This window comes from Perca fluviatilis, chromosome 16 (assembly GCF_010015445.1).
Source record: "Perca fluviatilis chromosome 16, GENO_Pfluv_1.0, whole genome shotgun sequence".
Classification (NCBI taxonomy): Eukaryota; Metazoa; Chordata; class Actinopteri; order Perciformes; family Percidae; genus Perca; species Perca fluviatilis.
The window spans coordinates 21,952,074-21,971,449 of NC_053127.1; the positions used below are offsets into that span (position 1 = coordinate 21,952,074).

Below are 19,376 nucleotides of genomic sequence, written 5' to 3' on the forward strand. Positions count from 1 at the left end.
TCAAGTCAATAATGTGCAACATCTTTAATGAATTCACAGTGCTCCTACACATCAACAACATGAATATGAATTCACTGACATCTTGGTCAGTAAATGTTTGGCACGATAAAAAGGCAAACATACATTTTTGAAAACTATATGCACCTTAAATATGATAGAAGCTTCAAGTTTGCGCCTCAACATCACATTATTATAAACTAATGATAGCTGATTAGCTGCTGGCTCTTATTACATGTCCTCTCTGTTTCACTGTCAGATGTTTTCTACACGGCCGGATAAAGGAAAAATTATTAGAAAACCAATTCAACAGTGATGATCTCCAACACATATTTAGGCCAACAGCTATGGGAAACGAAAAGATTCTCTTCATGGAAACCTAAATGGAAAACATTTACCCCACTACAGGATTTAAGATGCCATAGTTATTAAGTCCATCTACAGAAATAAAACAAATTGAATGTATAACAGGGCCGTCTACTGCTCATTTCCAGAGAGAACGGTCAACAGATACTCTTCTCTTATATCAAGTCTGATCCCACTGTTCCTCACCTTTTAACTTTCAGCAATGATTCAGTAAAAACATTCGGTCCTCTAGGCCGACGCATTTGCCGGTCCAACAAAAACAAAAGCAAATAAAATTGCTAAATATGATACTTTTCATCAAACGAGGATGATTTTTTAAAACTTAGAAAAATATTGTTTATCACATAAGTATACAGCAGGACCTTTAAAATTTGTCTTTAATGATGGTGCAGTTCTCCACTCATTTAGACATGTGCTTCTTCATACGTTGAATCTCCATCTAAAACAACAAAAAAAATCAAACCATGAGTGCAAATATTGTCACGTTAAATTAATTCTGCACAGTTTCTTTATATTATAAAAAAAGAGATACAAAAGAGCAAACAAGAACGAAATAACATTATTTAGCACGTCCTTGCAGCTACAGTACATTAATTCCTTTGTTTCTTCATGCCGCACCTGTAAAGTCAAGCGAATCCTTTTCTCCTCATCAAGCTCATTCATCAGCAGTTTAATTTCTTTGCTGGAACACAAGATATTGTCAGATTAGTGAGAAAAACATATAAGGCAGTGATGAAGGGATGCAAATGTCATGCACCGACGAGGGCAGGTTAGAAACATAAATCCCATTGACAAAGCCATACTTGTGCTGACTCTTCATCAGTTCAAACTGGTCCCTCAGGTCTCTCAGGTCTGTCTGCAGTTGTTGCAGGCTCAGTGGATTTCTGCTCGGCTGGGGGTCGGAGTTGATGTGTGGGGGCAGCGTCGGATGTAGTACAGCAGAGAGAGCCTTGGGTAACAGGGAGATGAAGGACTGCATGGGAACACTTTTGGATGCTGCTGCCTGTGGAGAATAACCCAACATTACTGGCTGACAACATGACACAAATGTGAAACATCAATTTGAATTTTAAAGTGTATAAAACCATAACTTTCTCTTTTACATTTACAGGCAGGGCAGAACCATTGTGGCTTGTTTCCTGAGATTTTTCTTGAAGTGTTAAAGAATCCAGCTCTTCACTCTGGTTTTCTTTTCTTTCCTCCTCCATCATGAGTGTTACCTGTAAATTAAGTCTAGTTTGAGACATCTGTTAAGTAAAAGGCATTTAAAAGGTAGTTCACCCAATGTTAGTATGAAAAAAAAAAAAGGTTTTTAATCCAAGTACAATTCTGAAAATATAGCTCACATTCATTGCAGGGCAAAGTACCTTTTAACCTTGTTTTATAGAAGGAGTTAAAGTAGATATCTCACGCTGGTGTATGTGGCTGTGTGTGTATGAGGCAACTCAAAAGTTAAATTTATCCCAAGGACAGATAGGACACAAACACACCAGACACACTTTCACACAGTGAGCCAAGTTAAAATAGTAGTGTTTAACTGGATAATATAACAACTCTAGATAACTATTATTAAAAATGTGTATACTTCCCAGAGTCTGAAGCTCTGACTGTAACCTCTCATCTGCAGCATGAGCTACCTGCTCATTCAGCTTCTCTGCCATCGACACAACTGAATCAAACTCTTCAGTGTCTTCAGTAAAAGACGGAGAATAGATGTTACAACACTTGCAGAACCCAGAACTAATTTAAACCCATCGCTATACAGAATGTAGGCCATTTTCACAGTTATAAACCCACATCTTTGTGATTCCAAAGCCTGCATTGACATTCCGCCTTTTCAACATGCAGCATTCAAGCATGAGTTTCAAAGTATGTTGCAACAGATAGTTGTAACAATAATAGTTGCGAGGCTTACCAGGAATGAGGGCTGAGCTATAGCTGCCCATCGTGACAGAGAGGAATACAAGTGTAGAGAGTGAAAGACAGAAAAGCCTGCAGTCTTTAAGTCTACATCTACAAATGACAGATTGGAGCAAGTCAGTGGAGCAGAAATCAACAGAAACCAGTCAGCTCAGTGCAGTCACACATCATGCTCTTACTATCTTAAGAAAATGTATAATAACCAAGTTCAGTTTGTACATTAAAACTGAGATCAAAGTGGGTGGAACTAAATGTGGATGGTACACTAGAGGCAGCTGTTTCTCTCATGCCACAGCAGTGTAGTGAACAAATGTGCAATACATGCTAGAGCCAATGCACAGAAAGGAGCACAGTGACAGACTATACTGTACAATCATAAATAAACAAATTCCAAGATTATTGTCAGTTACAGTCAAGGATCTGGGGCACACACTAACCTTGTTTGGCCAGCGACACCAGTGAGATACAGCAGCATCTGTGGTAACGCGACACTGTCCATTGTAACCCACTGTGGTCTGCTGAGTATGTTGTGATGACGAGTGGTAGCCTACTGTCAGGGCTAAGTTTAGCTCCACTCCGCTCACAAATATCACTGGGGCAGAGCGAAGGCCGTCACAGGCTGAAGGGCGAGGGGTGTATTTAAAGGGACGAACTGGAGCGCAGTTATGCAAACAGTGATGTTTGTAGTATTGGGAGAAAGAAAAGCAGAAAGGATGATGACTTTGTTTATGGTGAAACCTTTGGAAGTGTTTTTAATGGCTAAACAGTACAAAAGGCACACTCCATTGATTTTACACATGAAGTCCAGTTTGCTAGTCATTTGTATCAGGTATTATGTGGCTCTGGAGGGAGATTGCTTTTTTTTAATGACCCTGATGATTTCATCATAAATATATTAGGGTTATCTCAGCTTGGACTCAAGACTATGACAGATAGCCTGAGTAATAAACTGGAGGTGTGGAGTTTAAAGGTCCCATGACATGGTGTTCTTTGGATATTTATATTTTATATAGGCCTTAGTGGTCTCCTAATAGTGTATCTGAAGTCTCTTTCCCTAAATTCAGCCTTGGTGCAGAATTACAGCCACTAGAGCAGTCCCACAATGAGCTTTCCTTAGGATGTGCCATTTCTGTGTCTGTAGCTATTGAGGAGAGAGGGGGGGACAAGGTGGAGGGTGGGGGTGTGTCCTTGACCAACTGTCACTTTACTCGTTTGAAAGCCATGATGTCTCTCTCTCTCATTGGTGGGCCAAATTCTCTGGGCGGGAAAGCAGAGAAAGGGGAGGTAACCTTCCTCCTTATGACCTCATAAGGAGAAGATTCCAGATCGGCCCATCTGAGCTTTCATTTTCTCAAAGGCAGAGCAGGATACCCTGGGCTCGGTTTACACCTATCACCATTTCTAGCCACTGGGGGACCATGGGCAGGCTGGGGGAATGCATTTTAATGTTAAAAAAACCTCATAAAGTGAAATTTTCATGCCATGGGACCTTTAAAAGAAATGGGTAAAATAAATAGATTATTGAATTGCATCATGGGAAATTTAAGAACCAGCAAGCTTGATCCACATGAAGGACTGCAAGTCGTGGCCCCTGCTGCTTCTCTTTCGAGTCCCCCACTTAATGGAAATTCAAATACTAAACTGCTGAAGTACAACTTTAAACACATTCAAGTAATTCTGTATTATTATGAAATCACTTCTCATTTAATTATATTGTATATAAAAGTATTGTGTATCAAGAAAAATTCAAACAGTGTGAAGCCAGATTTAGTTTAAGTTAGGGAATAAAGCTATCTGAACGATTAGGTCTATGTATGAAAATAAATAGGGATTCTAGGTTTCATGATTCTTACAAATAGCATAACTGACAAAGTGATTCTGTCCTTTGTCCAAATCTACAAGCAAAAAAAACTCAAAAAGAGTTTGTTAAATTTGATTTTATTTCAAGTCTGAAACAAACTGACATGTGATTATACAAGTTTTACAAGTAGTAGCTAAGCGTCAGTAGACAAACTGCTGTTTCTAATCAAAACAACCATGATTAATCAAACAGGAGACATCTTATGGGCTAAGTCTTTTACAAAGGTTTCTTTGGACTTTACAAACTTAAAAACGATAGCTGCTGGTAAACAAAGAAAAAGCTAAATCTATTTCAGTAAAATCAAGACTGCCAAGATCACAAGCAGAAACTCTTAAATAATTACACGGGACAGCATCATGTAATGCCATACGTTACAAATATCTAAAACATAAGTACTGCAGTACTTATATGCAAGTGAAACATTTGTACCAGAAAACAACTGTAAGCAACAACACTTCCACAATATACAGGCAGGATGGGATTGTAGTGAGAGAAGGGTTTGTGCAGTCCACCCAGCAGAGAAGATCTTGATGAGATTTTCCAGAATCGTGTCCGCAGAATGTGAGACCTGTGCTAAGATCAAGAAGAAAAAAAAACTCATTTGAAACATTTCTTGAAGATCTTGTTGAGTAGATAATAGATTGCTACACAAGTGCAGCTACACAGCTGACTCATACAAAGTACCAAATAAGCCTACTTTTGGACAGAAGATGGACAATACTACACGGTTTGAAGACACTGCATGCAAATTTAATTTGCCATACTGCCCCCTCACAGCTACGCACCATGAAAACTTACCAGGGGTTATCACCAGCGTTGTTGGTTGGGTCCTCGGTTGTATGGTGGACGCTGACGCATTACTCTCATGGTGCGGTATTTGGACATGATACTGTGACTTTTCCTGAATACTGGCCTCTGATTTGGGAAGGGTCGTGGCACTAAGCTCTCCTTATAAAACACAAGAAATTAAAACGGTATTAAGAAAGCAGAGTCAATGAGCCGAGAAGAACCGAGTGATCTCTGAAGACGGTATGCTTACCATGAGTGGTCTTCTAAAATTTCCAGACGGTTCAGGGCCCATCTTCCTTGGACCAACGGTGAACTTTGGTCTCTGTAAAACACAACGATGAAGGCTAAGTACATACAGTATACAATGAGCCTCATTTATTCCATTTCCATCTAAAATTAAAACAATACAGTGCAGACGTAAATAATAATATATTACATCTGACAAAACAAGCCAGCTGACATACTTGAGTGGTCAATCACAGTAAGTGAGTTCAACCATGATTGTACGGCTCAAATTATTAAGGCTATACACATCCAGGAAGCTAAAAAAAAAAAAAAAAAAAAACGTACAAAATGATTTAGAACAAACCTCTAGTGACATTTTAGTCATTTTCATTGAGTCATATTTGCTTTACTTCAATATAATGAAAGATTTCAAAACTGCAATATAGTAGCTTTTAAATATGTAGGCTTTGCTTGTGACCACAATTACAGCGGTAGTTCTTTGTGAATTTTGATATACAGAGGCACAAGCTCTGCACATCCTTATCAATAAATGTTTCACTCACCTGCATGGGTCCTGGTCCTGGTCTCCTAAAGGGCCTCCCGGCTCTCTGGTTGTCCTGCATCGTATTAAATGGCCTGCAAAGAGCAAAGGAACATCAAAAACAGGACACGCTCTGCATAAAGTTTGCATTTGACCTACTGGAAAACACTGCACTTGCTAATGAATTAGAACCTTGTTTTAAAACACAGAAACACTGATTGTAAGAAATGTACCTAAACACCCTCTTATCCATAAAGCCTCGTCTTCGGTCTTCAGGCAATGATCTGGAATCATTTGTCTTTGATAGTCGGCTGTTTGGTGCGGCACCTTGACCTGAACTGCGTTCTACAAACAAAACAAAAAAAGATAAGATAATAAACCTCCGTAGCTGAAGCTTATGTGTTATCAAAAACAATTTGTATACTAAGATACCGGCCTCTGGATTCCCCTTACAAAATAACGCAAGAAAAGAATTGACTTGCCATTCTTTTGCTTTGGGCTGCGATCTTTCGTAGGTGAGCCGTCCTTAGAGGAGGAGCTCGGCCCAGGTGGCCAGTGGGACAAAATAACAAGGTCACGTTTCTCTATGGGAGAAGATCTGGGGAGAGATCGGTGGAAGCAGTGTTAATGCCATCAGCATTCCTGTACCAGTGTCATGTAAGGCTTATGTCAGTGTATGGACATCTTAATGTGACCTGGATACATTAACATCACGTCATTCAAGTTATCACAGTGTTTAAAAGAAAACAGATTGCAAGTAAAAACATATAATCACCCTGTCAACTTTTAGAAATAATGCAATTTAAACCAGTAATGAACAGCACTGTTTTGCAGGCAGACAAATGATCACAAAGTCACGCATCACATGGGTACTTACAAAAACCATGGAATGTCCATGCTTCTTTACTCCTATTTTTGTACCCTGATTCAATCTGAGCCCTCTTCATTTACTCAGTGATTGAAGTGAGCAGGAAAATCTTGGCGACAACTTTAAGATACCAAATCTTCTATCATCCCTCTCTCAGAAGCACAATGTCTTGCTTTGACCATCGGACTGTACTTCAGAAGGTTTTTGTCATCGGGTCATTCCTAGGTCCTTTAGTCTTCAAATCATTGTCATCCAAAGAGTTTCACAAGATTTAATTCTTGGGAGACACCTGTAGTTCTGAAGTGAATGGCTGAACATATCCAGGCTGGTGATTATGTCAGCTTTACAGCTTCTTCTCCATAGCTGTGTAGTGGTTTTAAGAGATGATCCAGTATTTGTCTGCCCACAAACAAGTGCTGGTTTCAAGGCCACCGACAAATGGCTTTGCAGTGCCCACAAGTGAGACTTCTATTCCTTTACTTCTCCTGCTCTTTGACATCTCCTGATCTTCTCAACATCTGGGGCGTTGGGCATGATTTAGGAATAGGCAGGGATTTAACAAAGATGATCCTCTGATTGGTCTTGCAGTCAATGAGCTAGCAGTATCAGCCAGCACTGTCCTCTTCGTGTAGTAGTTTTAAGTTACAGTGGGATTAAGTGCCAGGAATTGATTGAGAATAATCTTTTGTCCATCATACTAGGCAATGTCAATGCAGGTTGACATATGCAGGGTTTGGGTTAGAGACTTTAGGTGTCGTGGAGGCTTGTAAAGCGGCTACTCAATATTCTGATTTCCTTCAGGCTGATGATGCGCACCTCTTATTACATTTAGGTCACACGTCAGATAAGACATAGGAATGACCCAAGCACATGCTGACCTGTGGGTTTAGACCAAATGCATTCACATTAAGAATATAACAAGGTGGTACCAAACTGGTCTTCTGGCCACTCCTTATTTCTCGTTCTGATCTTTGAAATCCATTCTCTCAGGTTCATCTCGTTTCCCCATTTGGGCCTCGTCATTTGTGTCGGATGTAGAGCCGCGTGTTCTCAGCAACTTAATATATCATCTGTTCCCAGGGATTTAAAAATGGCACATCAAGGCCTGTTCTACTGCAGGCATTGTTAATACGATTACAATAGAGGTGGCAAAATAGTTGCTTTACGGTCACAGGTTTGACTTCTGCAAACGTTGACTTTACCATCTCTGGTGCATTTCATCAAAACACTTGGCAAGGTTGATGCGTGATGGATGTCTTGATGTGTCCTTGAAGTTCTCATGAGTGCAGAGAAGCAGAAAACCCCCACTATTTAAATACACTGTATGAAGTGTAAGTTGTAGTTTGACTCCTCTTCGTTCTGCTGAATGGGAATGATGACCATCAACAAGGTTTCACACGTCACATGATGCAGAATCGTGTATTCTACTCTGATGAGCCAATCTTTCCGGGGTTAATCTACTTTGCATACTGCTAGAACAAGATCTCCACTTCCAAATTTCTCACACAAAATGGGCATTTCTCCAGGTCTATGATGATCCTGAATATGGGGATTGAAATAGTGTAAAAAAAGATCAATTGTTTGCCATGGCTTTAAACAAATTTTAAAGTCTATTGTAACCACTTAGGGACTTTATAAAAAAAAAAAAAAAAAAAAAAAAAGAGGCTTCATTATTGTTAATTTGATGTGCATAAACAATGGAGTCAGAAATATCAATCTGCATCGGAGTTTGTATCGGTTAATTTATCATGAATGCAAGTGCACTTTGTCATATAATGGATGGTGGCCGGTTATGTCTTTCAACAGAAATTCCTCTTCATTTTTTTCTGGCTTTCGTTGTTTTGGTTGTCATCAACAATCACCGTCATCCATCTTGACATTGTTTTACTTTAAATATAATCACAAAGTGTCACAGCTCAGACCAGCCTTGGTATTGTACATCCCATGATCAAACATGCTACTTGTTGGATGTTCATTTAAAGCATCTCTTTTCCCATGGTCCATGTTGCCAATAATTCCAAAGGGGGAGTACAGCACTTTCAGTTTAGGCATTTTAGGTGCAGTCCTCTTCATGTCTTCAGATATAGTTTGACAATACGTGTTGGAACTTCAGCTTCAAATTGCATTTGTTCTTTAAAGAGGATGAAGGGGTGTTCACAACCTGCTGAAGAGCACTCGTTTCAAGCGTAATGCTGACAAACTGGGGAATCCTTCAACAGCACAGATCTACTAATTTTTCCACACGCTTCATCAAGGGTATTAAACATTTGTCAGGTTTAAAACAGGTTGGCTTTATCGATATGGTGCGTAACTTAGCACTTTATCTTCGGCCCACGTCATAGGAAGATATTTTGAAACATAGGCACGCAGACAGGGAGGTATTTGAAAACCTTTGCCGTTTTTCATCAACTGAATCAGTGTTGCACATTTAGCTCATCACGACATCTCCATTTTCCACAGTTGGCACCCCCTTCACATTGAGACATTCTTTCTTGACTTCCTAATCATCATCAAGCCCCTGCGAACAGTGCTAGAAGGAATATACCGTACCTGTGTGTGTTCAAGGACCGGCGAGACTCCACCTGTTCTTTGCCTGTATCAGAGTCTCTTGAAGACTTGCTGGCATTGCCTTCTTCTCTGGGGGGTGACTGTTGTGGTTTTCCCCTCCTTGGTTCCAGCTTTTTCAGGGGAACTGCATTTGACTGGAAACGTTTCTTCCTGATAGCAAGAACAGAGCTGAAGTTTTCTTGTGAGGCAGAGTCAGCCAGATGAGGCCTGGGTTTCACAGATGGAGGTATTCGGAGCCCCATGAGAGACTCTGCTCCGACTTGTCTGCTCTTAACCAGGAAACTTCTATCCCTAAGAGACAAAGTTTTACCAACGAATGGCCTGGGAATACTGAGCAGCTGAGGCCTCTCTCTCCTGGGGTGTTTAGGATTGCCATGCTCCAGTGCAGGGTCTGAGGAGGGCATGCTGATTCCTGATATCCTCCTCTTACGGGGTCCTGCCATCTGCCTCTCCTGAGGGCCCCTTTGGTATGAAGATGACGGTGATGGACCTCCTTTCCATGAGGGGGATCTGAAAGGGGGCAGGTGAGGGACATCCTGAGCCCTCTCTCTACTGTTGGATCTGCTGCCCTGCCTCTCCACCGGACCACGCTGCCGCCTGGAGTCTTGCTCAGATGACCACCTGCACATCCATCAAACAATAGAGAAATCATTACAATGATAGATCCATTGCCATTTTAAGTGGGAGGTGGAACGTTTAACTTTTATCTTAATGCAGCCCCTTCATAATGCCATGACAGAAAGAAACAGGTAGGAGAAGTACATTTTCAAAGAGCAATTACAGATGTAAAACTCCTCTCAATGGCAGGTGAAACCACATTTAATCAGACCCCCATTAATCCCTTCTAATAATTATGAGTTGGGGCAGAGTAGGAGTAATCATTACAACCCCAGTGACTGGGAGGACTGGGCCAGCTTCAGGCCTCCTTTTTAATAATTTTACCCAGCTGGGGTTGTTGCTTCACTCCTGTACCTCTCTGGACATGAGCCTCTCCCATGCATCTCTCTGGGGTTCCTCTGTGACCCAGAGGGCCCATGTTCTCCATTGTGTGGATGAGAGAACGCTCCTGCCTCGTTCCAGCGCTTCATGCCATGACCTGAGTGCTCATGGGCCCTTTCTCTAGGACTGTAATTCCCACGAGGGCCTCGACTCCGCTGCTCCTGATGCTGAAAACCTGACTGCCTTTTGGGGCCCCTGAAAGACCCCTGGTAGGCTGGTGTAGAGCCTGGCCTCCTGTCGGCTGGGTGGTTGCGAAAATGTCTTGGGGAGGGTGACCTCTGACCTGAGGGGTGGCCATGGAAAGGTGGGCCCCTTTGGCTCACGGATCCTTGAGCAAGACTGCGAGGGGAGGACTGATGCTGGACATGGGGGGGGCGGTTTGGCCGAGATGGAGAAGGCCTCCTCTGGCTATGATGTGGTTCCATTTTGGGAGGGTGTGATTGAAAGGAATCCTGATTTTGGGACCTCCAATGATTGAAACGTGGCTCTCTTTGCTCTCCCATCAGGGGTACTCTTCTGACAACTGGGGGTCGTCCTCTACCTCTGGAATCCCTCCAGTGAAAAGGGGCCTTTGCTGGGTAGCCCTGGACATCTCTTCGACTTTTGGAGTTAGTGTTGTAATTCCCTTCACTAGGTCCAATGCCATGACCATCTCCGTAAGGTCTGATAAGATACAAAAAAAAAGTAGAAAGAAATTTGCGGATTACAAAACACACTATGTCACATTAAACACACCATCATTTTGCAAAAACAGGAGACAGCATATAGCTTAAATCCCTAATAGTACTCATGACAAAAGATTTAACCATGAACATACCACCAAAGTATCTGAGTGCAACTTCACATAATCAAAACATTACCTGGGCTTCAAACGTGGTGGTCCAAATTGTGGTCGAACCATCTTTGGAAGTGAGTGAATAATCTATGGATAAAAAAGAAACCATATTGGAGTTTTAACAATGAGCCTTAAGCAGATATTATGCTAGATTCATTAAAAAAAAAAAAAAAAAAACTATTGTTGTCCAAGTGTTAGTTAATTAGGGGTCCAGGTTCAAGAGGGCTGGGATCCCGCATTCCCAGTAGTGCTGGGAACCCTATTCTATGGCTGGGCAATATGTAGAAAATCAGATATCACGATATTCTTGACCAAATACCTCAATATCGAAGCGATATTCTAGGGTTGAGAATTGGGGCTTTAACAAAATATCTTCACACTTAGATTTTAGATAAATAATCATCAGTAATGTGGACATAATGTCTACGTGGGGAAAAGGCAAATAATAGAACAGCTAGAACAGTGTGGTAAATTCAGAAAAGAACATCACTTTACTGTAATGCAGCCTTTAAAACCAGGAAAAGACAACACTTATGTCATATCACGATATGACAATATCCAAAATCTAAGACAATATCTAGTCTCATATCACGATATAGATATAATATTGATATAGCCTGCCCAGCCCTACCCTATTCTAATCGCAAAGATTATTCTTCTTTTTATTTTTCCGGAGATGAAAGTGTTGCTACAGCCTAAACCGTGCATGATGGGGCGGTGCCATTTTCAGGACTGGTCCAGAACCCTGCACAAGATTAGCGTTTTCTAGGATGGGGGAAGTAATGTCCCGCCCTGCTTTGCCTCTGATTGGCTAGTACTCGTCGCCTTCCTTTTTCTTGCACCAAATAGACACATCTGACCAATAAACAAATTAAACATTTTCACGTGATGGATTTTGGTTCGCTTGGATTTTTCTGTGTGAAACGAAACAAAGGGGAAAACGCCCTAAGTTTACATAACGTTACTCATCAACCGATTCTAATTAGAGCAATCGAACTCTGAACGTGAAAACCAAGGGGGTAAGCTTCGCTTCAGAACGCGTAGCTCCTATGGTGCCATTTTCATGCTACAAAGCGATCACCTCCCGTTAGCATCCCATTGACTGCCATTCATTTTGACAGTGAATAACTTTACATCTGAGGCGTTTAAAGACTCTATTTGTCCATTATTTATTTCTAAAGAAACACGACAATGTATAAAAGGCTCCATTACCTTGTACCTCACGTTATGGCTCAGTAGCAGAAGTTTTTGTAAAAATAGGCTAACGATTGTGTCATAAACACGCGACTTACTGTCGCATAGTAGAGGAATTACCGTATAGTACAGGAGAAGCTCGCAGGCAGTTTTGACTATTTTTACTATAATTACTAATGTTAACTATCATTTTAGTTAGCAATAATTAGCCTGTTCCCATGTTATCTCCTTACATATACCTACGCTCTCCGTCTCTGTAAGATTGGGAATGTTTGAGATTTCTCTTGGCACATACCGCCTGATTAGTAATTTTGTAGCTTGTGCAGCTGAAATTGGCTAGAGACGCTCGGTTGCTATATGACAACAATGGCTTTAAGCCGAGTCTTGAGCAGAAAGCAGAGCAGTAGCCTAACGTTAATCAAAACTGTTCCACGCTTCCGGTCGACAGGCAAGCTAACGTTAGTTTAGCTAACAGCTAATTCGGCTAACGGCTAGCTGAGACAGCATGTAATAACTAAAAAAAACTCAAAATAAAACTTGAAAATTAACATATAACAGCTGTTACGTCAGCTCTACTTTACTTTTGCTCATTTAAAATACAATCACTCAATATTTGTCTTTATTGTTATTACTGTAAAGTCTTAATTTAGCTGTAGCCTGCTTTTCCCATTAAGTTTGACTTAACGTTATTTTAGACTGAATCTAGCTGTCAGCTGTTAGCTAAACTAACGTTAGCTTCCCGGTGAAGGCTAGCCATAGGCTAGCGTGGAACAGATCGTGCAGGTCGTATCCTCGGTAAAACATACTTCGGTAAAGTTAGACAGAAATTGGCAGATTCGCGGGTTCGCGGTTCAATAAATCATAAGCGAAACGTGTTACTTAAACAATAGGCAGCTCTATCTAACCGTAGGAAGGTAGACAACAAGCTACAACCCGGTTTTCATCCGAAAGAACCGTCTACTTATGTGGATGAATACAATGCATCCCTATGAGCGTCATGCTTTCAGCCAAGCGTCTAGGGACCGTCTGCAAAGTGCAAAACCGAAAGTGGATACAAAGATAAAATTCAACAGCTTCACTGTTATTGAGCCTAGCTCTTCCAAAATCACTCCACACATCTATGGCCTCCCTCTGAACATACTACACCGACTATTTTTTTACAATATGCCTCAGCCTATTTTTTATGAATTTGTATTGCCAAAAATTCAATACCGTCAATGTTATTGAGTCTAGCTCTTCCAAAATCACTCCACATATCTAGGGCCTCCTTACCAACATACTACACCTTCTTATGTTGGGAAAGCAGGCTCAGATTATTTTTAAATATTTTTTATTGGTGATAACATCCAATAGCTTCACTGTTATTGAGCCTAGTGCTTCCAAAATCACTCCACACATCTGGGGGCTCCTTACCAACATACTACACCTTCTTATGTTGGGAAAGCAGGCTCAGATTATTTTTAAATATTTTTTATTGGGGATAACATCCAATAGCTTCACTGTTACTGAGTCTAGTGCTTCCAAATTTACTCCACACATCTGGGGCCTCCCAAACAACATACTACACCTTCTTATGTTGGTAAAGCAGGCTCAGTCTATTTTTTTATATTTTTTATTGGAGTAAAATGCAATAGCTTAACTGTTAGTGAGCCTAGTGCTTCCAAATGTACTCCACACATCTGGGGCCTCCTTACCAACATACTACACCTTCTTATGTTGGGAATGCAGGCTCTGCCTAAATTCAATACCGTCAATGTTATTGAGCCTAGTTCTTCCAAAATCACTCCACACATCTATGGCCTCCCTCTGAACATACTACACCGACTATTTTATTACAATATGCCTCAGCCTATTTTTTATGAATTTGTATTGCCAAAAATTCTTTACCGTCAATGGTATTGAGTCTAGCTCTTCCAAAATCACTCCACATATCTAGGGCCTCCCTCTGAACATACTACATCTGCTAATTTTTGAAAATCTGGCTCAGCCTATGTTTTATGAATTTTTATTGTGAAAAATCTCAATCCCATCAATGCTATTGAGTCTAGCTCTTCCAAAATCACTCCACACATCTGTGGCCTGCCTCTGAACATACTACACCTGCTACGTTTTGAAAATCTGACTCAGCCTATTTATAATATATTTTTATTTGGAGAAATGTCAATACCGTCAATGCCATTGAGTCTAGCTCTACCAAAATCACTCCACACATCTATGGCCTCCCTCTGAACATAGTACACCCGCTAAGTTTTGAAAATCTGACTCAGCCTATTTATAATGTATTTTTATTTGGAAAAATGTCAATACCGTCACTGCCATTGAGTCTAGCTCTACCAAAATCACTCCACACATCTATGGCCTCCCTCTGAACATACTACACCTGCCACCTTTTGAGAATCTGGCTCCGCCTATTTTTTATGAATTTTTATATGGGATAACATCCAATAGCTTCACCGTTAGTGAGGCTTGTGCTTCCAAATGTACTCCACACATCTGGGGCCTCCTTACCAACATACTACACCTTCTTATGTTGGGAAAGCAGGCTCAGATTATTTTTAAATATTTTTTATTGGGGATAACATCCAATAGCTTCACTGTTACTGAGTCTAGTGCTTCCAAATTTACTCCACACATCTGGGGCCTCCCAAACAACATACTACACCTATGTTGGTAAAGCAGGCTCAGTCTATTTTTTTATATTGTAGAAAAATGCAATAGCTTAACTGTCAGTGTGCCTAGTGCTTCCAAATGTACTCCACACATCTGGGGCCTCCTTACCAACATACTACACCTTCTTATGTTGGGAAAGCAGGCTCAGATTATTTTTAAATATTTTTTATTGGGGATAACATCCAATAGCTGCACTGTTATTGAGCCTAGTGCTTCCAAATGTACTCCACACATCTGGGGCCTCCTTACCAACATACTACACCTTCTTATGTTGGGAAAGCAGGCTCAGATTATTTTTAAATATTGTTATTGTGGATAACATCCAATAGCTTCACAGTTTTTGAGGCTAGTGCTTCCTGTTATTGAGTCAAGCTCTTCCAAAATCACTCCAACCATGTAGTGTCTCCCTCTGAACATACTACACCTGCCACTTTTTGAGAATCAGGCTCAGCCTATTTTTTATGAATTTCTATTGTGAAAGAAATCAATACCATCAATGTTATTGAGTCTAGTGCTTCCAGATCTACTCCACACATCTAGGGCCCCCCTCTGAACATACTACACCCGCCGCTTTTTGAGAAACTGGCTCAGCCTATTTTTTATGTATTTTTATTGTGAAAAAAAAATTCAATAGCTTCACTCTTTTTGATTCTAGTGCTTCCCAAATCACTCCACACATACAAAGCCCCCTGCCGGTTGTACTACAGCACTTACTTTTAAAAAATAGGCACAGCAGGTGTAGTATGTTGATAGGGAGACCCTAGATGTGTGGAGTAAATTTGGAAGCACTAGGATCAATAACAGTGAAGCCATTACATTTTTCCCCAATTAAAATATATTATAAATAGGCTGAGCCAGATTTTCCAAAAATAGCGGGTGTAGTATGTTCAGAGGGAGACACTACATTGGTGGAGTGATTTTGGAAGAGCTAGACTCAATAACATTGATGGTATTTAGTTTTTTCACAATACAAATTCATAAGAAATAACCTGGGCCAGCTGTACAAAAATTAGCAGGTGTAATATGTTGATAGGGAGACCCAAGATGTGTGGACTAAATTTGGAACCACTAGCCTCAATAACAGTGAAGCTATTGCATTTTTCTCCACAAAAAAATTTAAAATAGACTGAGCCAGCTTTCACAACATAAGAAGGTGTAGTATGTTGGTAGTGATGCCCCAGATGTGTGGAGTAAATTTGGAAGCACTAGGCTCAATAACAGTGAAGCTATTGCATTTTCCTACAATAACAATTCTTTAAAAATAGACAGAGCCAGCTATACCTACATAAGATGGTGTAGTATGTTGGTAGGGATGCCCCAGATGTGTGGAGTAAATTGGGAAGCTATAGGCTCACTAACTGGGAAGCTATTGGATGTTATCCACAATAAAAAATAATATGAAATAGGCTGAGCCTACTTTTCCAACATAAGAAGGTGTAGTATGTTGGTAGCGAAGGCCCCAGATGTGTGAGTAAAATTGGAGCACAAGCCTCACTAACGGTGAAGCTATTGGATGTTATCCCATATAAATATTCATAAAAAATAGGCGGAGCCAGATTCTCAAAAGGTGGCAGGTGTAGTATGTTCAGAGGGAATATATGATTGGTAGTTTTATAGGAAGCTTAGACTCAATGGCATTGACGCGATGATATATTTTCCAAATAAAAATACATTATAAATAGGCTGAGTCAGATTTTCTAAACTTTCAAATAGCGGGTGTAGTGTGTTCAGAGGGAGGCCATTTAGATTTGTCTGATTTTTAAGAGCTAGACTCAATAGCATTGACGGTATTGAAATTTCTCCAAATAAAAATTCATTTTAAATAGGCTGAGTCAGAATTTTCAAAACTTGGGGGGTGTAGTGTGTTCAGAGGGAGGCCATAGATGTGTTGAAGTATTTTGGAAGAGCTAGACTCAATAGCATTGACAGTATTGAAATGTCTCCAAATAAAAATATATTATAAATAGGCTGAGTCAGATTTTCCAAAGCGTCGAGGTGTAGTATGTTCAGAGGCAGGCCACACAGATATGTGGATTGATTTTGGAAGAGCTAGACTCAATAGCACATTGATGGTATTGAATTTTTCCACAATAAAAATATATTATAATTAGGCTGATTCAGATTTTCAAAACTTAGCGGGTGTAGTAAGTTCAGAGGGAGGCCATAGATGCTGTAGAGTGATTTTGGAAGAGCTAGACTCAATAGCATTGACGGTTGAGAAATTTTTTCACAATAAAAATTCATAAAACATAGGCTGAGCCAGATTTTCAAAAATTAGCAGATGTAGTATGTTCAGAGGGAGGCCCTAGATATGTGGAGTGATTTTGGGAGAGCTAGACTCAATAACATTGACGGTATTGAATTTTTGGCAATACAAATTCATAAAAAATAGGCTGAGGCATATTGTAAAAAATAGTCGGTGTAGTATGTTCAGAGGGAGGCCATAGATTGGGGGGGGGGTTTTTGGAGAAAGAGCTAGGCTCAATAACATTGACGGTATTGAATTTAGGCAGAGCCTGCATTCCCAACATAAGAAGGTGTAGTATGTTGTTTGGGAGGCCCCAGATGTGTGGAGTAAATTTGGAAGCACTAGACTCAGTAACAGTGAAGCTATTGGATGCTATCCCCAATAAAAAATATTTAAAAATAATCTGAGCCTGCTTTCCCAACATAAGAAGGTGTAGTATGTTGGTAAGGAGCCCCCAGATGTGTGGAGTGATTTTGGAAGCACTAGGCTCAATAACAGTGAAGCTATTGGATGTTATCCCCAATAAAAAATATTTAAAAATAATCTGAGCCTGCTTTCCCAACATAAGAAGGTGTAGTATGTTGGTAAGGAGGCCCTAGATATGTGGAGTGATTTTGGAAGAGCTAGACTCAATAACATTGACGGTATTGAATTTTTGGCAATACAAATTCATAAAAAATAGGCTGAGGCATATTGTAAAAAAATAGTCGGTGTAGTATGTTCAGAGGGAGGCCATAGATGTGTGGAGTGATTTTGGAAGAGCTAGGCTCAATAACAGTGAAGCTGTTGAATTTTATCTTTGTATCCACTTCCGGTTTTGCACTTTGCAGACGGTCCCTAGACGCTCGGCTGAAAGCATGACGCTCATAGGGATGCATTGTATTCATCCACATAAGTAGACGGTTCTTTCGGATGAAAACCGGGTTGTAGTTTGTTGTCTACCTTCCTACGGTTAGATAGAGCTGCCTATTGTTTAAGTAACACGTTTCGCTTATGATTTATTGAACCGCGAACCCGCGAATCTGCCAATTTCTGTCTAACTTTACCGAAGTGTAAAACATTATCATCTTGCGCATGTGCAGAACGGATCGTGTACCGACCATGGATGTATTAAGAGAACGGTACCGACAGGGTCTATTGGTCCATTATATAGTGTCTATCTATGGTCTCCGTCCAGAGCAACGGGGTCTGTTGGTCCATTATATACTGTCTATGGTGAAAACGCCCTCAGTGTAGATTGGTCTAGCTAGCTAGCTAACGTAACAGTTTACTCAAGACACGGATCTAACTTAACCTTTTCAGACGCAAGAGCAAGTTGGAAACTGTACGAGCACGTTTAATAGTTTATTCTTTTAATATCGCATATTTCAAACAAGATGACAATTGTAACCAAATAAAGATGCTTATTAAAAGTGGCTTCGTGTTTAGGTTGAATATGTTCCTATGGTCGCCGTGGGTTCAGTTTCAGTCTCCTTAAATCTGGTGAGGGATCTGGTCAGGACGTGCTTCCATTTATAGTATTAGCAACTGGCAGATCCAAAGAAATAACACGACCCAGACATGTTATTCTGAGGGTAAAAACAAACCCTACAATGTAGTGGCGAGCACAGTATTGACGCTAGTAAAGTAACGTTACCGCAGTGTTTCGTGCTGGTTTGGATTTAGCTAGCGTTGGCAACAAAAAGAAATGCAGGTCGAGCTAACGCTTACAACCTTATCGTATTGCTAAGGCCACTTAGCTAGCCTGGGTTAGTTTGTAAGGGGCAGCTCTTGGAAAATGACATTCACATTGTGCGTCATTTGTACATCTTAGCGACAAAGATTAACAAAACAAATTACCAAACGCTATACTTTAACTACCAATACGTGTAATTTAGCTAACTACTTACCAAAGACAAACCGTCGTTTAGATGAAAGATAGGTAGTGCATGCGACTGCGACACAGTTGGGCTACTTTTCTTCGTCGTAAGCAAATAGGTGCTCGGCCCTCGCCCTTCAACACAACACGACGTATGTCAGCCAAACTGAAGCGCCACCTACTGCCTCGGAGTATGTACTACATATCTACGCAGACTGCTGTATGTATTGTACAGTGTCTTGTCTTTATTGATCCCCAGCGGGGAAATTACAATTTACACTCTGTTTGTTAGAAATCACTACACACAGGCCTGAAATACACACAGACATGCTCAGGTCAGAGTGCCAGTGCCCTGAGCGGTTGAGGGGGGTACGGTGCCTTGCTCAAGAGCACCTGGCAGTGCCCAGGAGGTGAAACTGGCATCTCTCCAGCTACCA

General features: G+C 40.7%; 2 protein-coding genes across 4 annotated transcripts; both read right to left on the minus strand.

Moving 5' to 3' along the window:
* Positions 1 to 9: 9 nt before the first annotated feature.
* si:dkey-71d15.2 (SH3 domain-containing kinase-binding protein 1) lies at positions 10 to 3,012 on the minus strand. Of its 3 annotated transcripts, none has more exons than XM_039778396.1 (7): positions 2,721 to 3,012; positions 2,279 to 2,376; positions 1,953 to 2,053; positions 1,467 to 1,610; positions 1,167 to 1,366; positions 982 to 1,045; positions 10 to 802 (listed from the first exon to the last, which is right to left on the minus strand). In XM_039778396.1, exons 1-7 carry the CDS (start codon positions 2,780 to 2,782, stop codon positions 764 to 766), a joined length of 708 nt encoding a protein of 235 aa, XP_039634330.1. In that variant the 5' UTR covers positions 2,783 to 3,012; the 3' UTR covers positions 10 to 763. The 3 variants fall into 3 exon arrangements, with proteins under 3 accessions (XP_039634330.1, XP_039634331.1, XP_039634332.1); XM_039778397.1 differs by having other exon boundaries at positions 1,467 to 1,583; positions 2,721 to 3,011; XM_039778398.1 differs by having other exon boundaries at positions 1,467 to 1,583; positions 2,001 to 2,053; positions 2,721 to 2,894.
* A 1,192-nt stretch (positions 3,013 to 4,204) lies between these two features.
* On the minus strand, positions 4,205 to 19,090 carry si:ch211-114c12.2 (uncharacterized protein LOC336578 homolog). Its single transcript, XM_039778655.1, has 10 exons — positions 18,971 to 19,090; positions 10,995 to 11,056; positions 10,108 to 10,797; positions 9,118 to 9,756; positions 6,182 to 6,297; positions 5,933 to 6,044; positions 5,722 to 5,794; positions 5,184 to 5,255; positions 4,943 to 5,092; positions 4,205 to 4,717 (listed from the first exon to the last, which is right to left on the minus strand). The coding sequence occupies exons 2-9, from the start codon at positions 11,033 to 11,035 to the stop codon at positions 4,952 to 4,954; spliced, it is 1,884 nt and encodes a 627-aa protein (XP_039634589.1). The 5' UTR covers positions 11,036 to 11,056; positions 18,971 to 19,090; the 3' UTR covers positions 4,205 to 4,717; positions 4,943 to 4,951.
* Between the last annotated feature and the right edge of the window lie 286 nt (positions 19,091 to 19,376).

Bases quoted from the DNA above. Each gene is read 5' to 3' on its own strand.
- si:dkey-71d15.2 (XM_039778396.1), bottom strand. From the start codon at position 2,782: ATGGACAGTGTCGCGTTACCACAGATGCTGCTGTATCTCACTGGTGTC. The intron at 2,054-2,278 runs GTAAGCCTCGCA...CTTTTACTGAAG, and splicing joins TAGCTCAGCCCTCATTCCTG to ACACTGAAGAGTTTGATTCA. The intron at 1,611-1,952 runs GGAAGTATACAC...TTTACTTAACAG, and splicing joins AGTCAGAGCTTCAGACTCTG to ATGTCTCAAACTAGACTTAA.
- si:ch211-114c12.2 (XM_039778655.1), bottom strand. From the start codon at position 11,035: ATGGTTCGACCACAATTTGGACCACCACGTTTGAAGCCCAG. The intron at 5,256-5,721 runs GTGAGTGAAACA...TGTGTTTTACAG, and splicing joins CAGGACCAGGACCCATGCAG to AGACCAAAGTTCACCGTTGG. The intron at 5,093-5,183 runs GTAAGCATACCG...GTGTTTTATAAG, and splicing joins ATTTTAGAAGACCACTCATG to GAGAGCTTAGTGCCACGACC.